Genomic DNA, 20,592 nt, shown 5'->3' with positions numbered 1-20,592 from the left:
TTTTTATGCGTATTTGGCGCCACCTATTGTTGTGGGTGTATTATTGACACGTCAAAGTCTAGACCCTGAATATAAGATGACCGCGTTTTTTCAGATGTATTTCCAAGAAAAAAATATCGTCTTATATTCGGGACAATACGTAATAGAACAATTTCAGAATAACATTAAATAAATCCAAATTAAATTAACAAAATGAATCAAATTTATACATAAATGGTCTTGTTAAAGTGAAGTAAAAATTCTTGCAGTAATCACTGTTAACTATGTTTTAAGTTAATAGTGTAATACTAAGAGAGCAGTAGAGTTTACGGGACAAGTCTGACTGTACATTTGACCTTTTCCACATCCAGACAGCATGACTCTGTCCATGGAGGGTTTTGGGCCGGATAGCGTGTTCACGATTAACGAGGACAACAGCCAGTACCGGATCAGCCGAAGTCTGGTGCGATCGGCTGAGGGCAGCACTGTGCCCCTCACCCGAGTCAAGTGCCTGGTCTCCATGACAACGCCCCATGACATCCATCTCCATGGATCGTCCGTCACGCCCGCCTTCGTGGAGTTTGACACGTCATTAGAGGGATTCGGGTAAGGCTGCCAGCGCTGATCTAGCCTATATCTAATGAAGATCAAGATTTGTTTGCACAATCACTGTTTGTAAGCAGACATCCGTTTAGGCATCAGAGATTTATTGGCTTCAATTCAGAATGTGTTTACCAGATATATGCGTCAATCAAAAATTTATTTGGTGTTGTGCTTTTAAAAGCTTGACCTAGTTTAAAGCTCACTGAAAAACAGACTTGAAATGCGCTTACATCTCCGAACGTATCGCAGTTCAAAGCGCAACAAAGAATCCACACTGAGCTTCCATCTGTTTCTGTTTAACATAATCCCATCAGGGTATGTGCTAAACTGAAAATAACAGATCTTTAATATTTCATCTTTTTCATTAATTATGAAAGCACAGTGATCATCATTTGTATTCTTTCCAAATGATTAGCTGCTTAAATAGGAGATTTATGTGTATGAAATGGGTCAACGGTTCAGTTTTTGCACCCAGCACACATAACAGAGACCCAAATGCTTCAAGTGATATTGGTTGTGCACAGATTGAATTTGGTTAGTCTCCCAGAGGCCTTTCTATTGCTTGAACAATTATGCAGCAGTTCTACAGACTTAAATGCCACAAATTCCCTTTAAACCTGCACCAACTGCACAGACAATCCAAATGATGTATCTTTTATATGTCTTAGCCAGAATCCTCCTGAGTCTTTAAATGCTTCCTCCTACATCTGAATAGAACATGCAGCTTAGAATAATTGAAGATGTAAAAATCACTTGTACTGGCCCACATTTCATCTAGCGAATGCTGACAAAACACGCGTACACACAGTGCGCTCCCCATCTGCCTTCATGAAAAATTCATGTAAACACGTTCTGTATTGGGGCATGCAGACCAGCCTAATGGTGCTGCCACAGCTGGGCTTAAAGCTTTTTGGGTTATAAGGGAGCACACAGGGAGGAGGTGGACATTAACCTCCACACACATATACATAGACTTCTATTGTTTTATCTTTAGATTTTTTAAAAATAATTATAATAATATGCAACCATATATAATCTGTTTGACTAACTTTATGAATTAAATAATATTACTAAAATATATTAGTATTATTAAAAAAGATGTACATGTATAAATAAGGTTTTTTTCTCCAAAAAGGACTTCTCCAAATGTTCCCAAAGGGAGATTTTGTCAGATGTAGCTCACTTTTGTGAGCAGATTTGTCCCCAAATTGAACCCTTCTTCACACACTTCCTTGTCTGGTGGGAGGTGTTAATGTTTCACTGTTTTTGGGTGGATGCTTATATTGTTAGTGTGATGTGGGATTTTTTTTTTTATTGCCACAGCTTTTATAATATTAAAATGACATATGAGGCTTCCTTTGTCAGGGTTAATTAGCCTCCATAGAGACTTGTTTAGCTGTTTTGAGTGACACTTGGATGGTTTTCTGTTTATTTGATGAATGGCAGAATGCTGAATGAAGTATGGATTGACAGGAATCTTGCATTGGGTTGCACCCATTCTCATTATTTGCTTTTCTAACATTTAGTAATATCTGGTGTTTAAATAAGTTCCATCAGTGGACGTTTGTAATGTTTTGTACACGATGTAATTCAGTTCTGTTATGGTGAGCACACTCTGTCAGTGTTACATAAGGCGTGACACCCACAAATAACTCTTTAAGCTGCCAATGTGAAATATTCCCTCATATTATGACTGTTTGTTACTGAGAGACAAGAATAAAATGTATGAAATTTCTGGCATGCTGGAATTTCTGATAAATTGACATTCATTTTTTATTTCCGTCTTCTCTCTCCAGCTGTTTGTTTTTGCCCAGTTTGGCCCCTCACAACGCGCCGTCCAGTAATGCTAACACATCTGGAGTCAGTGACGGGGCAGTGGTCAGCGGCATGGGAAATGGTATGTGCTCACAAACACACTCTTCCCCAACCCCCGTGATTTGCATGCAGCAGACAGCAGCTTTCCACTCTTTTGTAAATCTTTATTAAGATCAAGCCTAAAATATGAAAAAAAGTACATTAAATTGATGAATGTGCACCAAGCAAGTCATTATCACACAATAAACCTTGGTGGTTGGGATCTCAGAAGATATAAATAGGGATAAAAAGGGATAAAAAGATTAAAATAGCGGTGGTATGTTGCCGTTGACAGTGGTGAAATATAGCTACCATTCAATACAGTTATTTGATTGACCAATCCGAATCAACTGTTATTGTTTTTATTGTTTTAACAGATTATTGTCAATGAGTTTTTGAGCGAGTTTGAGTTTACAAACGTGGGATAGCGAAGGCGGGTGTAGCAGCTTGACAGAATTTCAGAAGCATCATGGCTCATGACAGGCGAGAGGTAGAGGGAACAGGGGCACAGCACTGTGACTGAATTTTTACAAAGACGGTGGAGTCTAGAGAAAAGAGGTAGCACATCGAAGCTTGACAGAGCTTGACAGAAATTGTTTGTGTGCCTTTGCTCCTGTTTGAGCGCTACCGGCTCACAGCAGCCCTGAGTGGGCGTACCAAGTGCCTATGTAGTATTAATGAGGTGATTCAGGGCTCGATGCCTCTCCATCTTTCTCCCTTCCTGTCTTTCTTCATTTCGCTGTCTCGCTCTCTCTCTCTTTCCTTCATCCTCCCCATTTCCCTTCCTCCCTCTCTCTCTCTCTCTCTCTCTCTCTCTCGAATGGATGATTTCAGTATTTATAGATAGACTCCTGCATCATATTCTCTGACCTATTTTTGTCGATGCCATCATCATTTATTGCTCGGAGAGTTTCATTCAGATCCCCTGCAGTCTAGTACATTGTTCCTGTCTCCTGTCTAGGATGTTCCTGTACATTTGTTGTATCTAAGTAGCTTAGGCTAAATTTTCAAGAATGTGTGCTTGATGTAATAGGTCATTATGCAAAGTCCAAGGAGATTTATTCAGTGATGATGTTGGTCCCCAAACCACATTAAAAAAGTTGAATACATTTTTTATTTGAACTTGAAAATAAATGCTTACACTTCCGGGTTGGACATCGACAGGATGGCAGCATAGAGCTAGCGTTCCTGGTTGGAATAGTTTTGAAAAAAACCCTAAGATCATTAAACTAGCAATCTAAGTAATCTACTTCATAAAAATAAAAGGGGAGTAAGATGGAAACTAGGTGCAAAACTAAGAAAATCACACAGCCTACGGAGAAACAAGACGATGACTCTGCGCGCTCTCTCCCTGGCTCACAAGCAAGTGGCCATGAGGGAGATTCCGTGAACCCTGCCAGCGAGACCGTCGACTTGAGCCTCATTCTTAGAGAATTAAGGGACTTTCGTCGGGATAACAAAACTCAACTCGAGGACATTAAAACGGAAATTTCGAATACCAACGCTAGACTGGAGGAGGTAGAGGGCCGAGTCTTGACAGCAGAAGAGAGGACTCAAAACGCAGAAGAGGTACTCACAGGCTTGTTGAAGTTACACACCAAAATGGAAGAGAAACTTGTGGACATAGAGGGTCGTTCCAGACGGAACAATGTTAGAATATACGGAGTTCCCGAAGGTGCCGAGAAGGACTTTCCGACAGTGGCTCTATTTCTAGAAAAATTTCTGAGAGAAAATTTAAATCTATCGGAGGACACATCACTTCAAATTGAACGTGCTCATAGAGCGCTCGGTAGACAGCCACCGGCGGACGCACAACCACGATCAATCGTGGTTAAATTTCTAAGTTTCACGACCAAAGAACAGATACTTCAACAGGCCTGGCAGATGAGAGGATTCTCTTGGCAAGGAAAGCAGATCAACTTCGATAATGATTACGCCCCTCAAGTGCTACAGATGAGAAGGGAGTACACAGAGATACGCAATGTTTTGAAAGACAGAGAAGTGAAATTTAGAACACTGCACCCCGCTCGTTTGAAGGTGCTTTATGAGGATGGAGTGAAGATATACAACACGGTCGAGGAGGCAACGCAAGACATGTCAAAGAGAGGATTCCCGGTGCAGCCCATCAGCCACCCGAACACCCTCATGGAGCAGATTCAGCGAATGTCTTGGCAGAGAAGTGGCCAGAGCACGGGTAGACGCGATCTCCAACGGAGAAGAGGGCCAACATTCAAGGAGAAGCTGCAAACTTTCCGAAGAAAGGACGGGAGTTTGCAATCCTCATAATTTATGCACGGTCCCGATTGTCTTTGTAGTCAAACAGGCTTTATTTGTCAAAGGCAAGCATCAGACAACATCAGAAGAACTTTACATATTCTTAGTTTCATTTCAAAACATAAGGTGGAAGCTACACTATTGAGTTTAGATGCAGAGAAAGCCTTTGACTCCGTGAGATGGAGTTTTCTATACAAGGTATTAGCAAAATTTGGATTTCACAAGAATTTTACTGGAATTATTACAACATTATATGATAAGCCTTATGCAAGGATTAAAATTAATGGAGGTTTATCAGATCCATTTAAATTAGAGCGGGGCACAAGACAGGGGTGCCCCATTTCACCACTCCTTTTTGCCATATTTATTGAACCTTTGAGCCAATGGATTAGGCAAAACCATTCAATTAAAGGGATGGATATGGGATCCGGAGAGCATAAATTAGCCCTCTTTGCTGATTATATATTGATATATGTGCCAACCTACAAAGTCACTTCCTACACTATTTAACTTCCTTGAGGGGTATGAGGCCATATCTGGTTACAAACTGAACGTCTCAAAAACCCAAGTATTAACATTTAATTATGATCCACCTAGACAAATTAAAGATAAATATATTTTAAAATGGGATACAAAATCAATAAATTACTTAGGAGTAAATTTGTCTGGAGACCATTCAAAATTATGGTTATTATGGTTTTTGGTTGCTTATTTATTATGGTCCCTTGAATAAAAAAATGAAATCTGATTTAGTATGTTGGAACCTTATTCCTTTGTACAGTCTAAGTTCCAAAGTTGATTCAGTAAGGATGATCATTCTACCAAAATTGTTATATGTGTATATATATATATATATATATATATATATATATATATTAAAAATAAATTATTAAACTTTTTGATGCATTTACATAAAGAAGATTTCCATCTCAAATGTTCAATGTTCAAAATATTTTTTTGTATTTATATATTTAAAATATCACAAAAATATTAATCAGCACAACCGTTTTAACATTGATAATAATAAGAAATGTTTCTTAAGCAATAAATCACCATATTAGAATAATTTTTAAAGGATCATGTGACACTGAAAACTGGAGTGATGGCTGCTGAAAATTCTGCTTTTTCATCACAAGAATAAATTACATTTGAAAACATATTAAAACAGAGATATACTTCATTCAAAAACATAAAAAACTTACCAACCCCAAACTTTTGAACGGTAGACAAATTTGCAAAAACAGAAGTATTGTCCCTCAAGATCACATAAGTAACACTTTACCATTCATTGCTTGTTCAAGCACCATCAGAATTTAAAAGCAGTCTTATCTGTCCAATAAAAAAACTATTCTGAGAATAATCAACATTAATATTCATGTAGCATTGGACAGCTGTGAATGTTTTGTGTCAATCTACATCAAAATGATGCAAAAAGAGAAAGTAACTCCTAATATTGAATGTCCTCATTTTCATCTCTTCAGGCGAGCGTTTCTTTCCACCCCCATCTGGCCTGAGCTACTCAACATGGTTTTGCATTGAGCATTTCAGCACGCCGCCCCAAAGCCATCCTGTGCGTCTGCTCAAGGTGGTGCGAAGGGCCACCTCGTCTGAGCAGCACTACGTGTGCCTGGCCATCGTGCTCTCTGCTAAAGACCGATCTCTCATTGTGTCCACTAAGGAAGAGCTGCTTCAGACCTACGGCAAGTGTTTCCTACAACTTCCTGTTCTACATCTTTGTTTTCGGTTTATGTCAGCAAAGTTCTAATGATGTGGAATGCAGAGTAAATAAGAACAAATCTATTACAGACTTTCAAAATGCTGATGTTTGTGAACACACACACACAAAAATATTTATTTAATATAATTTAAATATTAATTTAGCTTATGATGTCACCACGCTTACGTTTCATGGGCAAATCGGAAGTAGACAATTAAGCCATATTAATGCAGTGTTTAAGAGCCCGTTCCTTCTGAAATGCAGAGGAAAAGTTCCTTTGTCTGTGGTTAGTGACGTGACATCATTTCCTCTCTCCCTTTGCAGTGGATGACTTCAGTGAGGAGTCCTCCTTCTATGAGATCCTGCCCTGCTGTGCCCGCTTCCGCTGCGCTGACCTCATCACCGAGGGACAGTGGCACCACCTGGTGTTAGTTATGAGCAAGGGAATGCTGAAGAACAGCATGGCGACTCTCTACATCGATGGCCAGATGGTCAGCACAGTCAAGGTGTGGCCCAGCTCCTGATGTAGACACCTTCATTTTGTTTTGACTTAAGTAATTGGAAACGGTGCCGTTACAATTTTTTCTGCAGAAATGTAATTATTTTCTGCCCCCTTTTAAAGATTTTAACTAATATTTCAAACTTTAGCATAACTCAAAATTGCCGTCAGATCTGCAATCTGATGCAAAGTGGTTCTTCTCTTGCTTCATTAGCAGCTCAAACACCAGTTCCCAAGACTACTGTTAAATAATGTATATTTAAAATAAAAGGCATTATTCCCGATAAGGTCACACTCACCTCTTTTGTTTCTCATTGTGGTTGTCTTTGTAGCTGCACTATGTTCACAATGCTCCCGGTGGCTCTGCCTCCGCAAACCCACCTGTGGTGAGCACGGTGTACAGCTACATCGGTACACCACCGGCCCAGCGCCAGCTCTCCGCTCTGGTCTGGCGACTGGGGCCCACTCACTTTCTGGAGGAGGTGCTGCCTGCTGCCAGTGTGGCTGCCATCTATGAGCTGGGACCCAATTATGTAGGCAGTTTCCAAGCTGTTTACTTGCCATGTGAGTACCTGATGTGTCACACTGATGTGAATAACAAGAAACTACAAGATGTTTGATTTTAAAAGTAGATGTTTATTGTAAATTAATGGCTGTTGTACTGATTAAATGGTATGCACATCTTATGTGTGTTATATGTAGTTGCATGTTGTGAGTTTTAACTGTGTTTCCTCTCATTCATCCAGGTAAAGACTCAAAGACTGAGGCTGTGCCACCCTGTCCTGTTGGATTGGTTCCTGAAGAGAAGGTCTCCTTCAGTCTCTTTGCTCATTCTGTATCTACTCTCACTGTGGCCAAGATACGAAAAGTCTACAACAAACTGGACAGCAAAGCCATCGCCAAACAGGTACCGTAAGCAGTCTCACTCTCACCCTGCTATCTCTTTTGCTAAAATAATGTATTTAAATGATAAGATTTTAAATTGTAATTAAATATTGATATATTAATTTGTTGTAATGAATTTTAACAAGTTAAACATTAAAAATAAAAAGAAATTTGATTTTGCATTGTATTATATATATATATTTTTTGACATTTAAAGTTGTCATATTTAATAATCTGAACAACCACCAAATAATCAAGACCATAAGCAGACCTACACTATTGTTCAAAAGTTTGGGGTCATTAAAAATGTTTTTGAAAAATTTCTCAAATATTGCATTTATTTGATCAAAAATACGGTAAAACCAGTAATATAGTCAAATATTAGTTTAAAATAACTGTTTTCTATTTTAAAGGTTATTTGTTAGGGCTGCACGATAAATCGCATGCGATATTTAATGCGCATCTTGTCAGTAAAGTCGTTTCTGTAATCAGCGGTAAATCTCCATCACGTGCGTGCTTATATGCATATAAATGCATATATGAACGTGGTTTTGCACAGCTTGGCAGTGAACAACGGCTCTTTGTAGTAAATGCTGCTTCATGTGAAAGCACGCACGTGATGGAGATTTACCGCTGATTACAGAAACGGCTTTACTGACACGATGCGCATTAAATATCACATGCGATTTATCATGCAGCCCTACACCAGAGGAGCCTTAGTGATGCTGTGACTTTTTATTTATTTATTTTTTCATTACTCACATCCGACAGATATACAGAGAATGATTGACATCCTGTTAGGATGTATACATTTTGTGTAGTGGTCTTCAGTTCTAAAACTTCTTTTATTTCAGAAGATATAAACATTTGTTGGTTTTTCATGATATAATGACATAAAATGTTTAATTTGTTGGACTTTCAGGTTTGGCTTCATGCTCCCTATGAACTGCACCTCTCTCTCTTCGAGCACTTCATTGAACTTCTGACTGAATCCAGGTAATACATCCATACTCTAACACTCTTTATTGAATCTTTGATTCGGGGCAATCGATATAAGCCTTTCTGCGATGTTATGGGACTTTCTTTGGATTCCTTCAGCCCTGTAGAAGTGTTAGAGTGTACATTAAGCATTAACATTATGATGGTTAACCAGCAGCACTTACAGAACAACATATGCATCACATGGTATCTAAAATACATCACATGGACATTTGAGGTCTACTTCCATATGAAGTACATCATATACAGTAGAAGAGGAGAGATCTGATTTATGTTTTGTTATGGAAATTTTTACATTTGGATTAGTTTAAAATAACTGTTTTCTATTTTAAAGGTTATTTATTCCTGTGATGGCAAAGCTGAATTTTCAGCAGCCATTACTTCAGTCTTTAGTGTCACATGATCTTTCAGAAATCATTCTAATATGCAGAATTGGTCCTCAAGAAACATTTCATATTATTAATGTTGAAAACAGTTGTGTTGCTTAATATGTTTGAGGAAACTGTGATTCTCTGATGAATAGAAAGTTAAAAAGAGCAGCATTTATTTGAAATCAAATTTTTTTGTAACATTACAAATGTATATGCTTTCACTTTTGATTAATTTAATGTGTCCTTGCTGAATAAATGATTAATTTCTTTTAAAAAAATCTTTGCTGATTTTTAGTCAAAATATGCAGAATTCTTAGGGTAGTAAAGAATAAATAAAAGTTTTGTGAATGATTTGTATAAAAAATTCTGTATAAATGAGGACATTTAACTAATGTAAATATCAGCGGAGCTTTTTGTGGAAATCTGCAGACCTTTTACATATTATCTTCACTCATTTTAGTGCGTCATCTGCAGAATTTTAGTATTGGACACTTTTTGATAGCTGAAAGAAGTAATACATATTTAGCCAAAATATTTTAGAAATAAATATGCAAGGGGTGCAGAATGTCTCGAACTTTTGAAGGACGAGTCTTCCAATTCTGCAGAAATTTGCAGTGCGGATTCCTTGTCCTGCCCATGAGTAATTATTTTAATTATCATTTTATGAAAGCTGCTCAGAGTGATGTTTTCATCCCCTTTCAGCTGGGGGTTTCCTCTCATGAAAGTGCCACACCAGTCAAACTCATCCATAATGCAGTGGGCCATCTCAACGGGTCGGCCAGGACCATTGGAGCTGCAGTCATCGGTTACCTGGGTGAGTGCAAAATAAAAATAAAAAATGAAGTGGCACAATACAGCTTTTCCAATAAACCGGCCCTTTCTCTCAGTGTTCATGTATTTATAGCTGCAATTTTGTTCCATGTAGGTGTGCGCGCCTTCATAAGCAAACCGGTGGCCACCAACCTCCAGTACATCGGAGGAGCAGCTGCCATTCTGGGCCTGGTTGCCATGGCTTCAGATGTGGAGGGTCTCTATGCTGCAGTAAAAGCATTAGTGTGTGTTGTCAAGAGCAACCCGCTAGCTAGCAAGGAGATTGAGCGTATCAAAGGCTACCAGGTGGGCTGCAATAATAATTATCAGTGAACTTTGAACCGAGGATGTCCTCTGTTCTCTACAGCTGTAGCTGTAGGATGTTATGAGCCAATGAGGTGGCAAATTAAATGATAACAGTGAGCCTGGGCTGTTGTGACCGGTGACAGCCAATTGATGTGATAAGTGAGGGTTCTTAAGGGTGGGGCATGCTGGGATGTGCTGGTTTGAACCTAACAGATGGTGCATTGTTTTATTTCTCTGCTGCTTTAATAGGGTCTGTAGAGAGAATGCGATGTTTCACGGAGCTAATGTTGATTGTGGTGTCGCTGTGTAAGGAAAATGAATGGCTGAGTGTTGGGTTGCAGCCTGTTTTAAACTGAACTGATCACTGAATCCTGAAATGAGTAGACTAAGGAAAATATAGCAGATCATTCTTTCACATAGACCTTCCGTTGTTGTTTTTTCCCTGTCAGCTTTAGATCATTTGCCTGAATGATCTTCTTTAACTTAATGTCTTCTGTTATAGCTGTTGGCCATGCTGCTGAAGAAGAAACGCCCGCTGTTGAACAGCCATATTCTGCACTTGACCTTCTCCCTCGTTGGAACTGTCGATAGTGGCCACGAGACCTCAATCATCCCCAACTCCACAGCCTTCCAGGACCTGCTGTGTGATTTTGAGGTGCGAAGCTCACACCATATCTTACATACATCTTTTGAATGTAATCTTTAATCAGTACTCAATAAGTATTCAATGGTAACCTATAGAGTGAATGAGGTATTTTCAAAGAAGTTGTGTACCAGGAACAAACAAGCTTTGAGAATAACCAGATATCGACATTTTAGCGAGTGGTACCATGGGGTGATGTAATACAGCCATTTCATTGGTTAGATGAGGGATTTTGTTATCTTGAAATGGATACTTTTGACTATAAAAACTGGGCTGTGAGCCTATTTCTTACCTCTTTTGCTCACAGCTTCAACTGTGTGTCAAACAGATCACTTCTCTGCAGAGAATTAAAGCAAGACAAAGACAAAACTGTTTGGTTTTTCATTCTCAGTCTTCACAATTATTTTATTACTTTATTAAGTCAGAATTTCCACGACGGTCTAAAGGCCCGTTCTCAAAAAGAACAATAACTATATTAACATCTATGAATGGACTGTAACGTTCTGTTTAATATAAGCACACACTGCATGTCATCAGAGTGATTCCAACGATATTGTTCCTCTGTGTCTTTATCGTTATAGTTGTAATGTGGACTTTGCTATTCTCTAGATTATTAGTTTTATAGTTATCGTCCTTGGTGTGAAGGTGCCTTTAGAGTGAACAGTGTTCCTAAACTCCAGAGGTGCAGAGTCAAACCTGCAGTTGTTAAACTGCTATCACTAACACAATGTGTACTTGTTTCTGTTCTCAGTGAAGCTGCTAAGAATGCCAAACTATTGCGGGAGTTTCAATTGATCCCCAGACTGCTGCTGACTCTGAGGGATCAATCTCTGTCTCAGCCCACCATCGCTGCCATCGGCAATGTCCTCAGTCTCCTGCTTCAAGGCTTCCCCAACTCATATGACCTACTCAGGTAAACGGAGAGTTGTATGCCCATTTTAAATGTAGGCTGTCAAAGACAACACATTTTTAGAAGATTAGAAACAGAAGTGACTGATTTTGCTGCAGAACATACTTTATTTAGAAGCAGGGGTGACTAATTATTAAGGAACACTATGTACAATTTACACATACAAAATAAAAATCTTCGATCACAAAATAATCATTTATAATTCTGGACTTTCTTTCATTTATTTATGGCTATGATTGATTTTTTTCCCAGGTTTGGGCAGTTTATCTCTTCAACATTGCCAACATTTGCAGTCTGTGAGAAGTTTGTCATTATGGAGAACACCAATGAGGAGAAGATCGACAGGGGTGAGTCAGCTTTTTTAAGCTTCCAAGTATGAAAGAAGCATTTTAGCAGCATATTGTTCCAACACAACAACACTTCAGATCACCCTGTTAAAGAATTAGACCCATGGGATACAAAGCATTGCCAGCTTTAAACAGCACCAAAAGAAATCCACACCTGCAGAACCTTGTAGAAAGCTACACAGAATTCCTGCTGAATTGAAACGTCATCTCATTCCTAAAAATCTGACACCCCTTGTGCATTTCTGAAATATTTTGCCTAATTTGGTGGTTTCCGCTATCCGTAAGAGTGCAGAGTTAGCTCCATGTAAGCACTTTCTGCAGATTCCCACTAAAATCAGCACTGGAAAATCTGCAGATTTCATCTAGGCTTAATAATGAGATGTCTTAAGATACCAGGAGCTTAAAAATGTCAAAAAGCTTAGCAGTATCATTTCTCCTTTCAGTGGTCTTACTCTTCTTCCTGGGTGTTTTCAGGAGCTGATGATGAGTTTGGAGGCCTCCTGTCATCCAACTTGATTCTTCTGCGGAACAGACTGCTGGACATCCTGCTCAAACAGCTCTTCACCTGCAAAGAGAAGAACATTGTTAATGTACAGTGAGTGATGCTCCATATTAAATCAAGGGTGGATTATTGGACTTCAGAGAGCTGCGCTGCATTTTACAGCATCTGTAACATTGTTACCTAAGCTTGCTGGTTTAGGGCTGATATCTGGGATTGGATACAGATGGAACTGGACACTTTGGATATGTGTCCAAAATGATTTAGTGTAGCCAAAGGGCTTTTATCTCTTATCAGTGCTCTCAGTATTTTTTTTTTGTGGGTGTGTATGAAAAATGACAAAGCGCACCATTTAATTGTCTGTAAATTAAGCCTCATAACTTAAAAGATTATAAACAAAATTTGTAAGATCTACCTTCATATTAATGATCATCCCCTCACTAAATTTTTCTTTCTGCTACCTCCCGCAGGGCTTGCGAAGAACTTGTGCGCACCTTGGGTTTTGATTGGTTGCTGATGTTTATGGAAGAACACATTCACTCCAGTACAGTGACGGCAGCTCTCTTAATCTTGGTGGTGTTGCTGAGTAACCAATCCATCCTGAGCCGGTTTAAAGAGGGTCTGTCTGGAGGAGGATGGCTGGACCACACCGACTCTGTGCTCACTAATAAGATTGGCACTGTTCTGGGTGAGCAAGAGCTAATCATATTTGATTAGTTTCACATGCATTTTAGTTAAACAGTTTCTATAATTATACAGTATAAAAAATGATAACAATAATAACAATAACTAAGTATTTAGTACTGTAACTAAATTTGTCAGGCTTTTTTTTTTTTGCTCATATCCTTTCAGGTTTTAACGTTGGCCGCAGCGCAGGAGGCAGGTCGACATTGCGTGAAATCAACCGAGATGCCTGCCATTTCGCAGGATTCCCTCTGTTGCAAACTCTACTGCCCAAACACACCAATGTCCCAGAGATCTACTTCATGCTCATGGCCCTTTTCCTCCAGCAGCCAATCACAGAGCTGCCCGACAGCCTGCAGGTACATGTCAGTATGCAAACTTTTTCCCTACTAATCAAACTTGAATGTCTTCACTTTGTGTCTTTGTTTGTGTGTGTGTGATCTCACAATCCATATCATTTTCCACATCTCTGAGACCACTATTAAAAATAATTATATGTATTTTAAATTTTTTTTTAAATATAATTTGTGTTATCTGCAGATGTGTAAAAGAATTTAATTGAAAAATTAAGAGTCATGTTCACATGCTCGGTGTCACCAATTTGCTTGCATACAATTTAGTGAACTAGCAGTAGTGCAGAATCTAAAATCATTTTACATCATATTCTTTCTTTCTTTTTCTCTTTCTTTCTTTCTTTCTTATATTCTTTCTTTCTTTTTCTCTTTCTTTCTTTCTTTCTTTCTTTCTTTTTGAATCCTAAAACTTTTACAAATTTAAATAGGATTTATATTTATATTTTATATAAATCCCAATTTTTCAATGTGATCTCAGACCTTTTGTTTTCAACTGTTTTTTTAAAGTGACATGCTCCTTGTTAACTATACTCATGTTCAACAAATTGTCTTTGCTGTATCATCCATTCAGTCATGCATGGGTTGCACTTGTGACTGTTTCCTGTGAGAGCATTGTAGTGTCACTAATTCATTCTTTTACTTTTTAAACTGCAAAATCATTGAATAAGTATTAATTATTTAATTAAATGCAATTCGGTAATATTATGATTTCATAATAACTTAATACAATTTAATAATTTGTATAATATATAATTAATAAATTATTATTGAGTTGTGCCCATCTCCTCACACAGTTTGACCTGGACTCTATCTGGACGTTTATATTTGGCGTCCCAGCTTCCAGTGCTACAGTGGTGGGCTCCATTCACAACATGTGCACTGAAGCAGCGTTCCTGCTCCTGGCAATGCTGCGCAGCATGCTCAACCTGGTGAGTCTCCAAGCTTCCTGCTTTAGAAATATGCATCCCAGGAGCAACTGTTAACATTGGGATGATTGCTCCGGTTGTCATTTGGTAGTTTATCAAAGGTTTTGTACTACAGCTGATGAAAAATTCTGAATGAAATGGGAAATTAGTGACAAACTGGTGCTCAAAGTGAAAAATAAAAGGTTAAAATGGTATTATATTAAGATGAATTGTTTTCACTGCAGATACCAAGAAATGCAGGTTATTCTCACAAGTACAGACCCTCAGACCACAGAAGCTGAAATTTCTCTTTATCTAACCCACAGCCTTGGCAGTCAGAGGAGGAGGGTTCCTGGCTGAGAGAATATCCCATCACTCTCATGCAGTTTTTCCGTTACCTCTATCACAACATCCCAGATCTGGCACACATGTGGCACAGCCCGGACTTCCTGTGTACACTTGCTGCTACGGTTTTCCCCTTCAATATACGGCCTTACTCTGAGATGGTACGCTATTGTTCTCTTTGTTTGTTATTGTAACTGGGAATTTGTCCTTTTGATGTTTCAGTCTCAATTGAAGTTGGTTGTGTGATAAAAATGTCTTGTTTTCCTCAGGTGAGTGATTTGGATGATGAAGCAAGCTCACCCACAGAAGAGTTCAAAGCCTTTGTGACGGATACAGGCATGAACCGTAGCCAGTCAGAATACTGTAATGTAGGCAATAAAACCTACTTGACCAACCACCCAGCAAAGAAGTATGTCTTTGACTTCATGAGGGTCCTCATCATGGACAACCTGTGCATGACACCTGCCAGCAAACAGACGCCCATCATTGATCTTCTGCTAGAGGTGAGACCATCTTGAATATCTACTTCATTATATTTCATTTGTCAATGATGTTGCGTGAAGCTACAGAATCTTAGTGCCTGTAATCCTGGCTTTCTTTTCTATCATCCTGCAGTGCTCTGCATGCTGCTTATTAGAAGCTAATGTGGGAGTGTCCATTTGTTGGGCAGGAACACTAACTTTGCTCTGTGTCCTCAGGCCTCACCAGAGCGCTCAACCAGGACCCAGCAGAAAGAGTTTCAGTCCTACATCCTGGACAGTGTGATGGAGCAGCTTCTGGCAGCAGATGTCATGTTGGGTTAGTTGCATCCCAATCATCAGGTTTAGCTCTGGGAATTGATCAGTAATGTACCAAAAAATGAAAATGCTGTCATTTACTCAATCTCATTTTCTTCAAAAGTGTGTGGTTTTTGATGTCAATGTAGATCAGGCACAATGTATGCAAAAACTGTCATGGCATGGTGAGACATGACCATATTTTAGTGGTTCTCAGCGTTTTTGATCTAAAGTTCCCTGATGTCCCTTAAAGTCTGTTGAACAACAAAATATTCAGAATCCCACAATATAAGCTAAAATGACAAATCTTTCATGTGTGTGGCTGTGTCCTCCAACAGGTGAGGAGGCATCATTGCCAATAACGACAGGAGGAAGTTATCAGGTCCTGGTCAACAATGTGTTCTACTTCACACAGCGTGTGGTGGATAAGCTTTGGCAGGGCATGTTCAACAAAGAGTCCAAGCTCGTGGTGGATTTCATAGTTCAGCTGATCACCCAGGTGAGCTCACACCGGAGGTTCCCCACTTAAACGCCAATTATGCTTTCACACCACCTACATCAAAACAAGCACACTTGTCCCCAAAGTCATAGTGTTCCTGAATAATTAGGAAGTGGTCTTGCTATATATATTTTTTGGCCGTATATTGTCTAGTTTGTCATTTTAATCATGAACATTGCATACAAATGATTACTTTTAGTGGATGTCTTAAATGTATGCTACTGCTACAAAATATTTCTATTTCAAATTATTTATTTTAAACTTTCTGACCATCAAAGAATCCTAATACTGTAAATGTTTTTTGGTTCCCACAAAATATCAAGCACAGCTGTTATAATAAGAAATGTTTGAGCACCATATGAGATGGGTACCTGCTGAAAATTCAGATTTACCATCACAGGAATAAATTACATTTAATTGACCTAAATATATTATTTTAAATTGTAATAATATTTCACAGTATTACTGTTGTTTACTAGGTTTTTGATCAAATAAATGCAGCCTTGGAAACTATAAGAGACTTCAAGAACATTAAAAAATACTCAACCCAAGCTTTTGAATGGGAGTGTAAATTTAAACAAACCGAATGTTCAAAATTTAAATGCAGTTAAAAGCAAACTATAAGCAATCATAGCAACCAGTTATCTTTTTAAAATGAAATTTAAACAATTTCACAGTAAATGTTTCACTAAATATTGCTAAAATAATTTAGCTTCTAACCATTTAAAAAAAGACCACAATAACCCCCAATGTAATGTTAAGTCATTACTTCAGTTATTAAACATAAATTATTTTCCTGTTATTATATTACAAATTTCTGTTAGTTGTACAATTCTCTCTCTCTCTCTCTCTCTCTTTCTTTTACATTCCTCATGTGCAAGACTTATGTAGCATTACTATGTGACTTGCGTGACTGGTGGTTTCTCAACAAATCTCCTTTTCTTTTTTCTTTTTTTTTGTCCCACAACAGTCCAAACGGCGATCACAGGGTTTGTCTCTGGACTCAATCTACCATTGTCTGAACCGAACAATCCTCTACCAGCTCTCACGACCACACAAAACGGTCCCGCAACAGGTCACCCTGCTGGATTCACTACGTGTGCTGACGGTAAACCGAAACCTCGTGCTGGGACCTGGCAACCATGACCAGGAGTTTGTGGCTTGTCTGGCCCACTGCTTGATCAACCTGCACACGGGGAGGTGAGAGAGACACAGAGGTGGTATAATGTTTTCGGGCACTGTACATAAAATCAAGGGTTTATGAATTTAGAGTATCCAGATGTTTGGTTTTAAGTTACAGGGATGGATAGATAAGTCTATTGAGATATGTTTTCCATTTGACATGCAGACTCTGGTTAAAAAAAAAAAGGTGTAAAAATGAATAAATAGGTAAATACATAAAAACATTTAGATAGATGGGTAGATAGACATATGTGAAAATCAAAAATTAGGTTTTGATATATTTACAGTAGTAAATTTACAAAATATCTTTATGGAACATGATCTTTACTTAATATCCTATTGATTTTTGGCATAAAAGAAAAATCGATAATTTTGACCCAGACAATGTATTGTTGGCTATTGCTACAAATATACCTGTATGGTCCAGGGTCACATATATGAGGTGTGAAATACATTTACATGGATAGTTATGTTTGAGCTCTGAAATAAGTACATTTAGATAGATGCTATAGACTATGGATTGTGATAGACTATATGCGCGGTAGAAAATAAAAATAAATGCATACATTTAGATGGAAAGATAGATGGGGATGGGTTTATGGGATTATGTATGAGCAGTGAAAAATGAATAGTTCCTCTTCACAGTCTCAGGATTGTTTGTGATTGTGCGCCTCTGCTGTTGTGAGTCACTGTGAGAGACATGAGGAGGAGGTTTATGTTGTCATGGCTCTTTATCCAGGCTGACTCAGAAGTTTGGCTTCAGAGAGACTGAGAAATGAGAGCAGCTCAGAGACAGTGAGCAGAATCACATTAGTGTGTAGTGCTGCTACTCTGAGTCTCTGTGCTCTGTGCTTGATTTTGAGTGACTGATGTGCTGAAATGATAGTTCATTATTCTTGCTGTTTGTGTTCTAGCATTCAAACTTATAATATTGACTGACTGGAGAATGTTCACATGGTGCAGCACAAATAAAGCGCTGGCCAAAAGACCATGGTGTCTTCAAATGTATGAGAATGGTGTGCTGTATCACTGTGCCACAAGTCAACATCACTTTCATGTTCTCTTACAGTAGTGTGGAGGGGTTTGGTTTGGAGGCAGAGGCCAGAATGACCACCTGGCATGTCGCGGTTCCTTCTGAGAACGAGTCGGACAATGTCCGGAGCCAGGATGTTAGCGAAGGTTGTTCTTTTTCTCTTTTTATGACATTTTTGCAAGCAAAGTGTGTGGTGTATTAAAGCATACAGTTTTAATACTTAAAGCACTTCACAAGCCCTCATAAAAACCATTATCGATATCAAACTTACTCTGTCTGTTTTTGGTGTGTGTGTGTTTGTCAGGTCGTCAGTTGCTGCTCAAGGCAGTGAATCGTGTGTGGACAGAGCTCATGCACAGTAAGCGGCAAATGCTGGAGGACATTTTTAAAGTGTCTCTACCAGTCAATGATCGAGGACATGTGGACATCGCCACTGCTCGACCTGCTTTAGAGGAACCTGCTGCTAAAAGCTGGCAGAACCACCTGGGTGAGGAAAACATCCACACACACTCAAATTTTTACTTTATAAATCCATCAAATTCAGATTCTCCCACATAGTTTAATTTTTGCAGCTTGTTGCTTTCACACTCTTTCCTGTGTCTTTGTCACGCTGCAAATTTGTTCTTGTTAAATATTTTTTTTTGCAGTTTTCCCTATACTCTCATTTTCTTACTGTGTTGAACCTTCTCTGTTTTGCTTCTAGTCCACGAGAAGAAATGCATCAGCAGGGGCGAGACCGTTGCCCCAGCGAATCAGTCCAAACTGTCTCGAGTCAGCAGTGGCTTTGGTCTGTCCAAACTTACTGGCTCCCGTCGCAGCAAGAGGGAAAGTGGAATGAACAAGAACAATCTTTCTGCACAGGTAACTTTCAAAATGCATCTATCTAGACCGACATTTATCTCTTGGGGTGTTCCACAGGGATCAATTCTTGGTCCAACCCTGTTTTTGTTATACATTTTGCCTTTGGGGTCAATCTTTAGTCAATAAAATATAAATGATCATTTGTATGTTGATGATTTACAACTGTACCTTTCTCTTGAACTTGATGACTGTACATCATTTGCAAATTTTTCTGTGTTTGACTGAGGTAAAGGGATGGTTGACAAATCATTTCCTACAATTAAATGAGGATAAGGCTGAGTTTATTATATTTGGGAATAGGCAAGTTGGAGCTAAACTGTGCAGGACACCGGCCCTCCAGGACCGAGTTTGGACAGCCCTGGTCTATTGTCATACAACATGCATGGAGACTTTTAACTAATACCAGAAAATGGGATCATATCACACCTGTGTTGATAGCCTATGTCTTCATTGGTTATCTGTTAATTATAGAATCCAATACAAGGTGTTAATGTTTGTTATATCAGGCTTCTGATATAAAGGACATGCTGTCTCTTTAACAGCCTCAACGTCATCTGCGTCTTCTCAGAACTTGCTCTTAACTGTTCCATGGTCTTGTTTAAAGCGCAGTGGAGATTGCGCCTTTTTTTAAGTTGCGGCTCCTACACTTTGGAATGCCTTGCCACTATTCATAAAACCCTTGTCAACTATGAACTTTTTTTAAAGGGAACTTAAAGACTTGTTTATTTCATCAGGCTATTGGCATTTGAGTGAGTCTGTTTAATGTGAGTGATTTTGTTGTACAATTTATATTTGTGTTATGCTGTGTTCGTATTGTATGTTTGTAATGTTTTTATTTATTTTATTTTTTTTTAGAGTTTTAATTATCTCTGTACGAGACTTTGGTCCATTCTTGTGGTTTTGAAAGTGCTTTATTAATAAAAGTTGAGTTGAGTTGAAAATAACTGTCACAGACATGGAAGTGATTTCACAGCTGATCTTATGGACTTGCACAGGAAGTTTGTGCTCACATTATTGTGACTGTCCACAGGAAACCTTTCAGTGGATGTTCACGCACATTGCTGTGGTCCGGGACTTGGTAGCAATGCAGTACAAGGAGCATCAAGAGGTAACCCTTCAATTTCTAACATATGCAAAGTCAAATAGATCTTTCAGAATAATAATAATTGCTGAAATGTTTTAAATGGAGGGATCGTAAATAAATGTTTTCCCAGTTCTGATCATAGTGGAATGACTTCTACAAAAAATTATTTTGATG

At 38.6% G+C, this 20,592-nt stretch overlaps 1 protein-coding gene across 1 annotated transcript in view; it reads left to right on the top strand.

The window, feature by feature from the left end:
* The window catches only part of wdfy3 (WD repeat and FYVE domain containing 3), an 85,104-nt gene that overhangs the window by 46,958 nt on the left and 17,554 nt on the right, over window positions 1–20,592 (top strand). Inside the window, 24 exon segments of the mRNA XM_016561081.1 lie at window positions 351–585; window positions 2,379–2,479; window positions 6,192–6,410; window positions 6,752–6,933; window positions 7,259–7,490; window positions 7,673–7,833; window positions 9,884–9,995; window positions 10,107–10,297; window positions 10,800–11,019; window positions 11,676–11,853; window positions 12,103–12,197; window positions 12,672–12,792; window positions 13,167–13,384; window positions 13,549–13,745; window positions 14,528–14,662; window positions 14,965–15,144; window positions 15,253–15,486; window positions 15,682–15,781; window positions 16,098–16,258; window positions 17,229–17,458; window positions 18,510–18,619; window positions 18,778–18,960; window positions 19,177–19,334; window positions 20,365–20,442. Of these exon segments, the coding sequence (XP_016416567.1) occupies window positions 351–585; window positions 2,379–2,479; window positions 6,192–6,410; window positions 6,752–6,933; window positions 7,259–7,490; window positions 7,673–7,833; window positions 9,884–9,995; window positions 10,107–10,297; window positions 10,800–11,019; window positions 11,676–11,853; window positions 12,103–12,197; window positions 12,672–12,792; window positions 13,167–13,384; window positions 13,549–13,745; window positions 14,528–14,662; window positions 14,965–15,144; window positions 15,253–15,486; window positions 15,682–15,781; window positions 16,098–16,258; window positions 17,229–17,458; window positions 18,510–18,619; window positions 18,778–18,960; window positions 19,177–19,334; window positions 20,365–20,442 (4,031 nt within the window).

Source organism: Sinocyclocheilus rhinocerous, unplaced genomic scaffold (assembly GCF_001515625.1).
Source record: "Sinocyclocheilus rhinocerous isolate Xijiao unplaced genomic scaffold, SAMN03320098_v1.1 scaffold468, whole genome shotgun sequence".
Lineage (NCBI taxonomy): Eukaryota > Metazoa > Chordata > Actinopteri > Cypriniformes > Cyprinidae > Sinocyclocheilus > Sinocyclocheilus rhinocerous.
The sequence above is the reverse complement of the archived record's forward strand: the minus strand, read 5'-3'. Positions and strand labels throughout refer to the sequence as shown.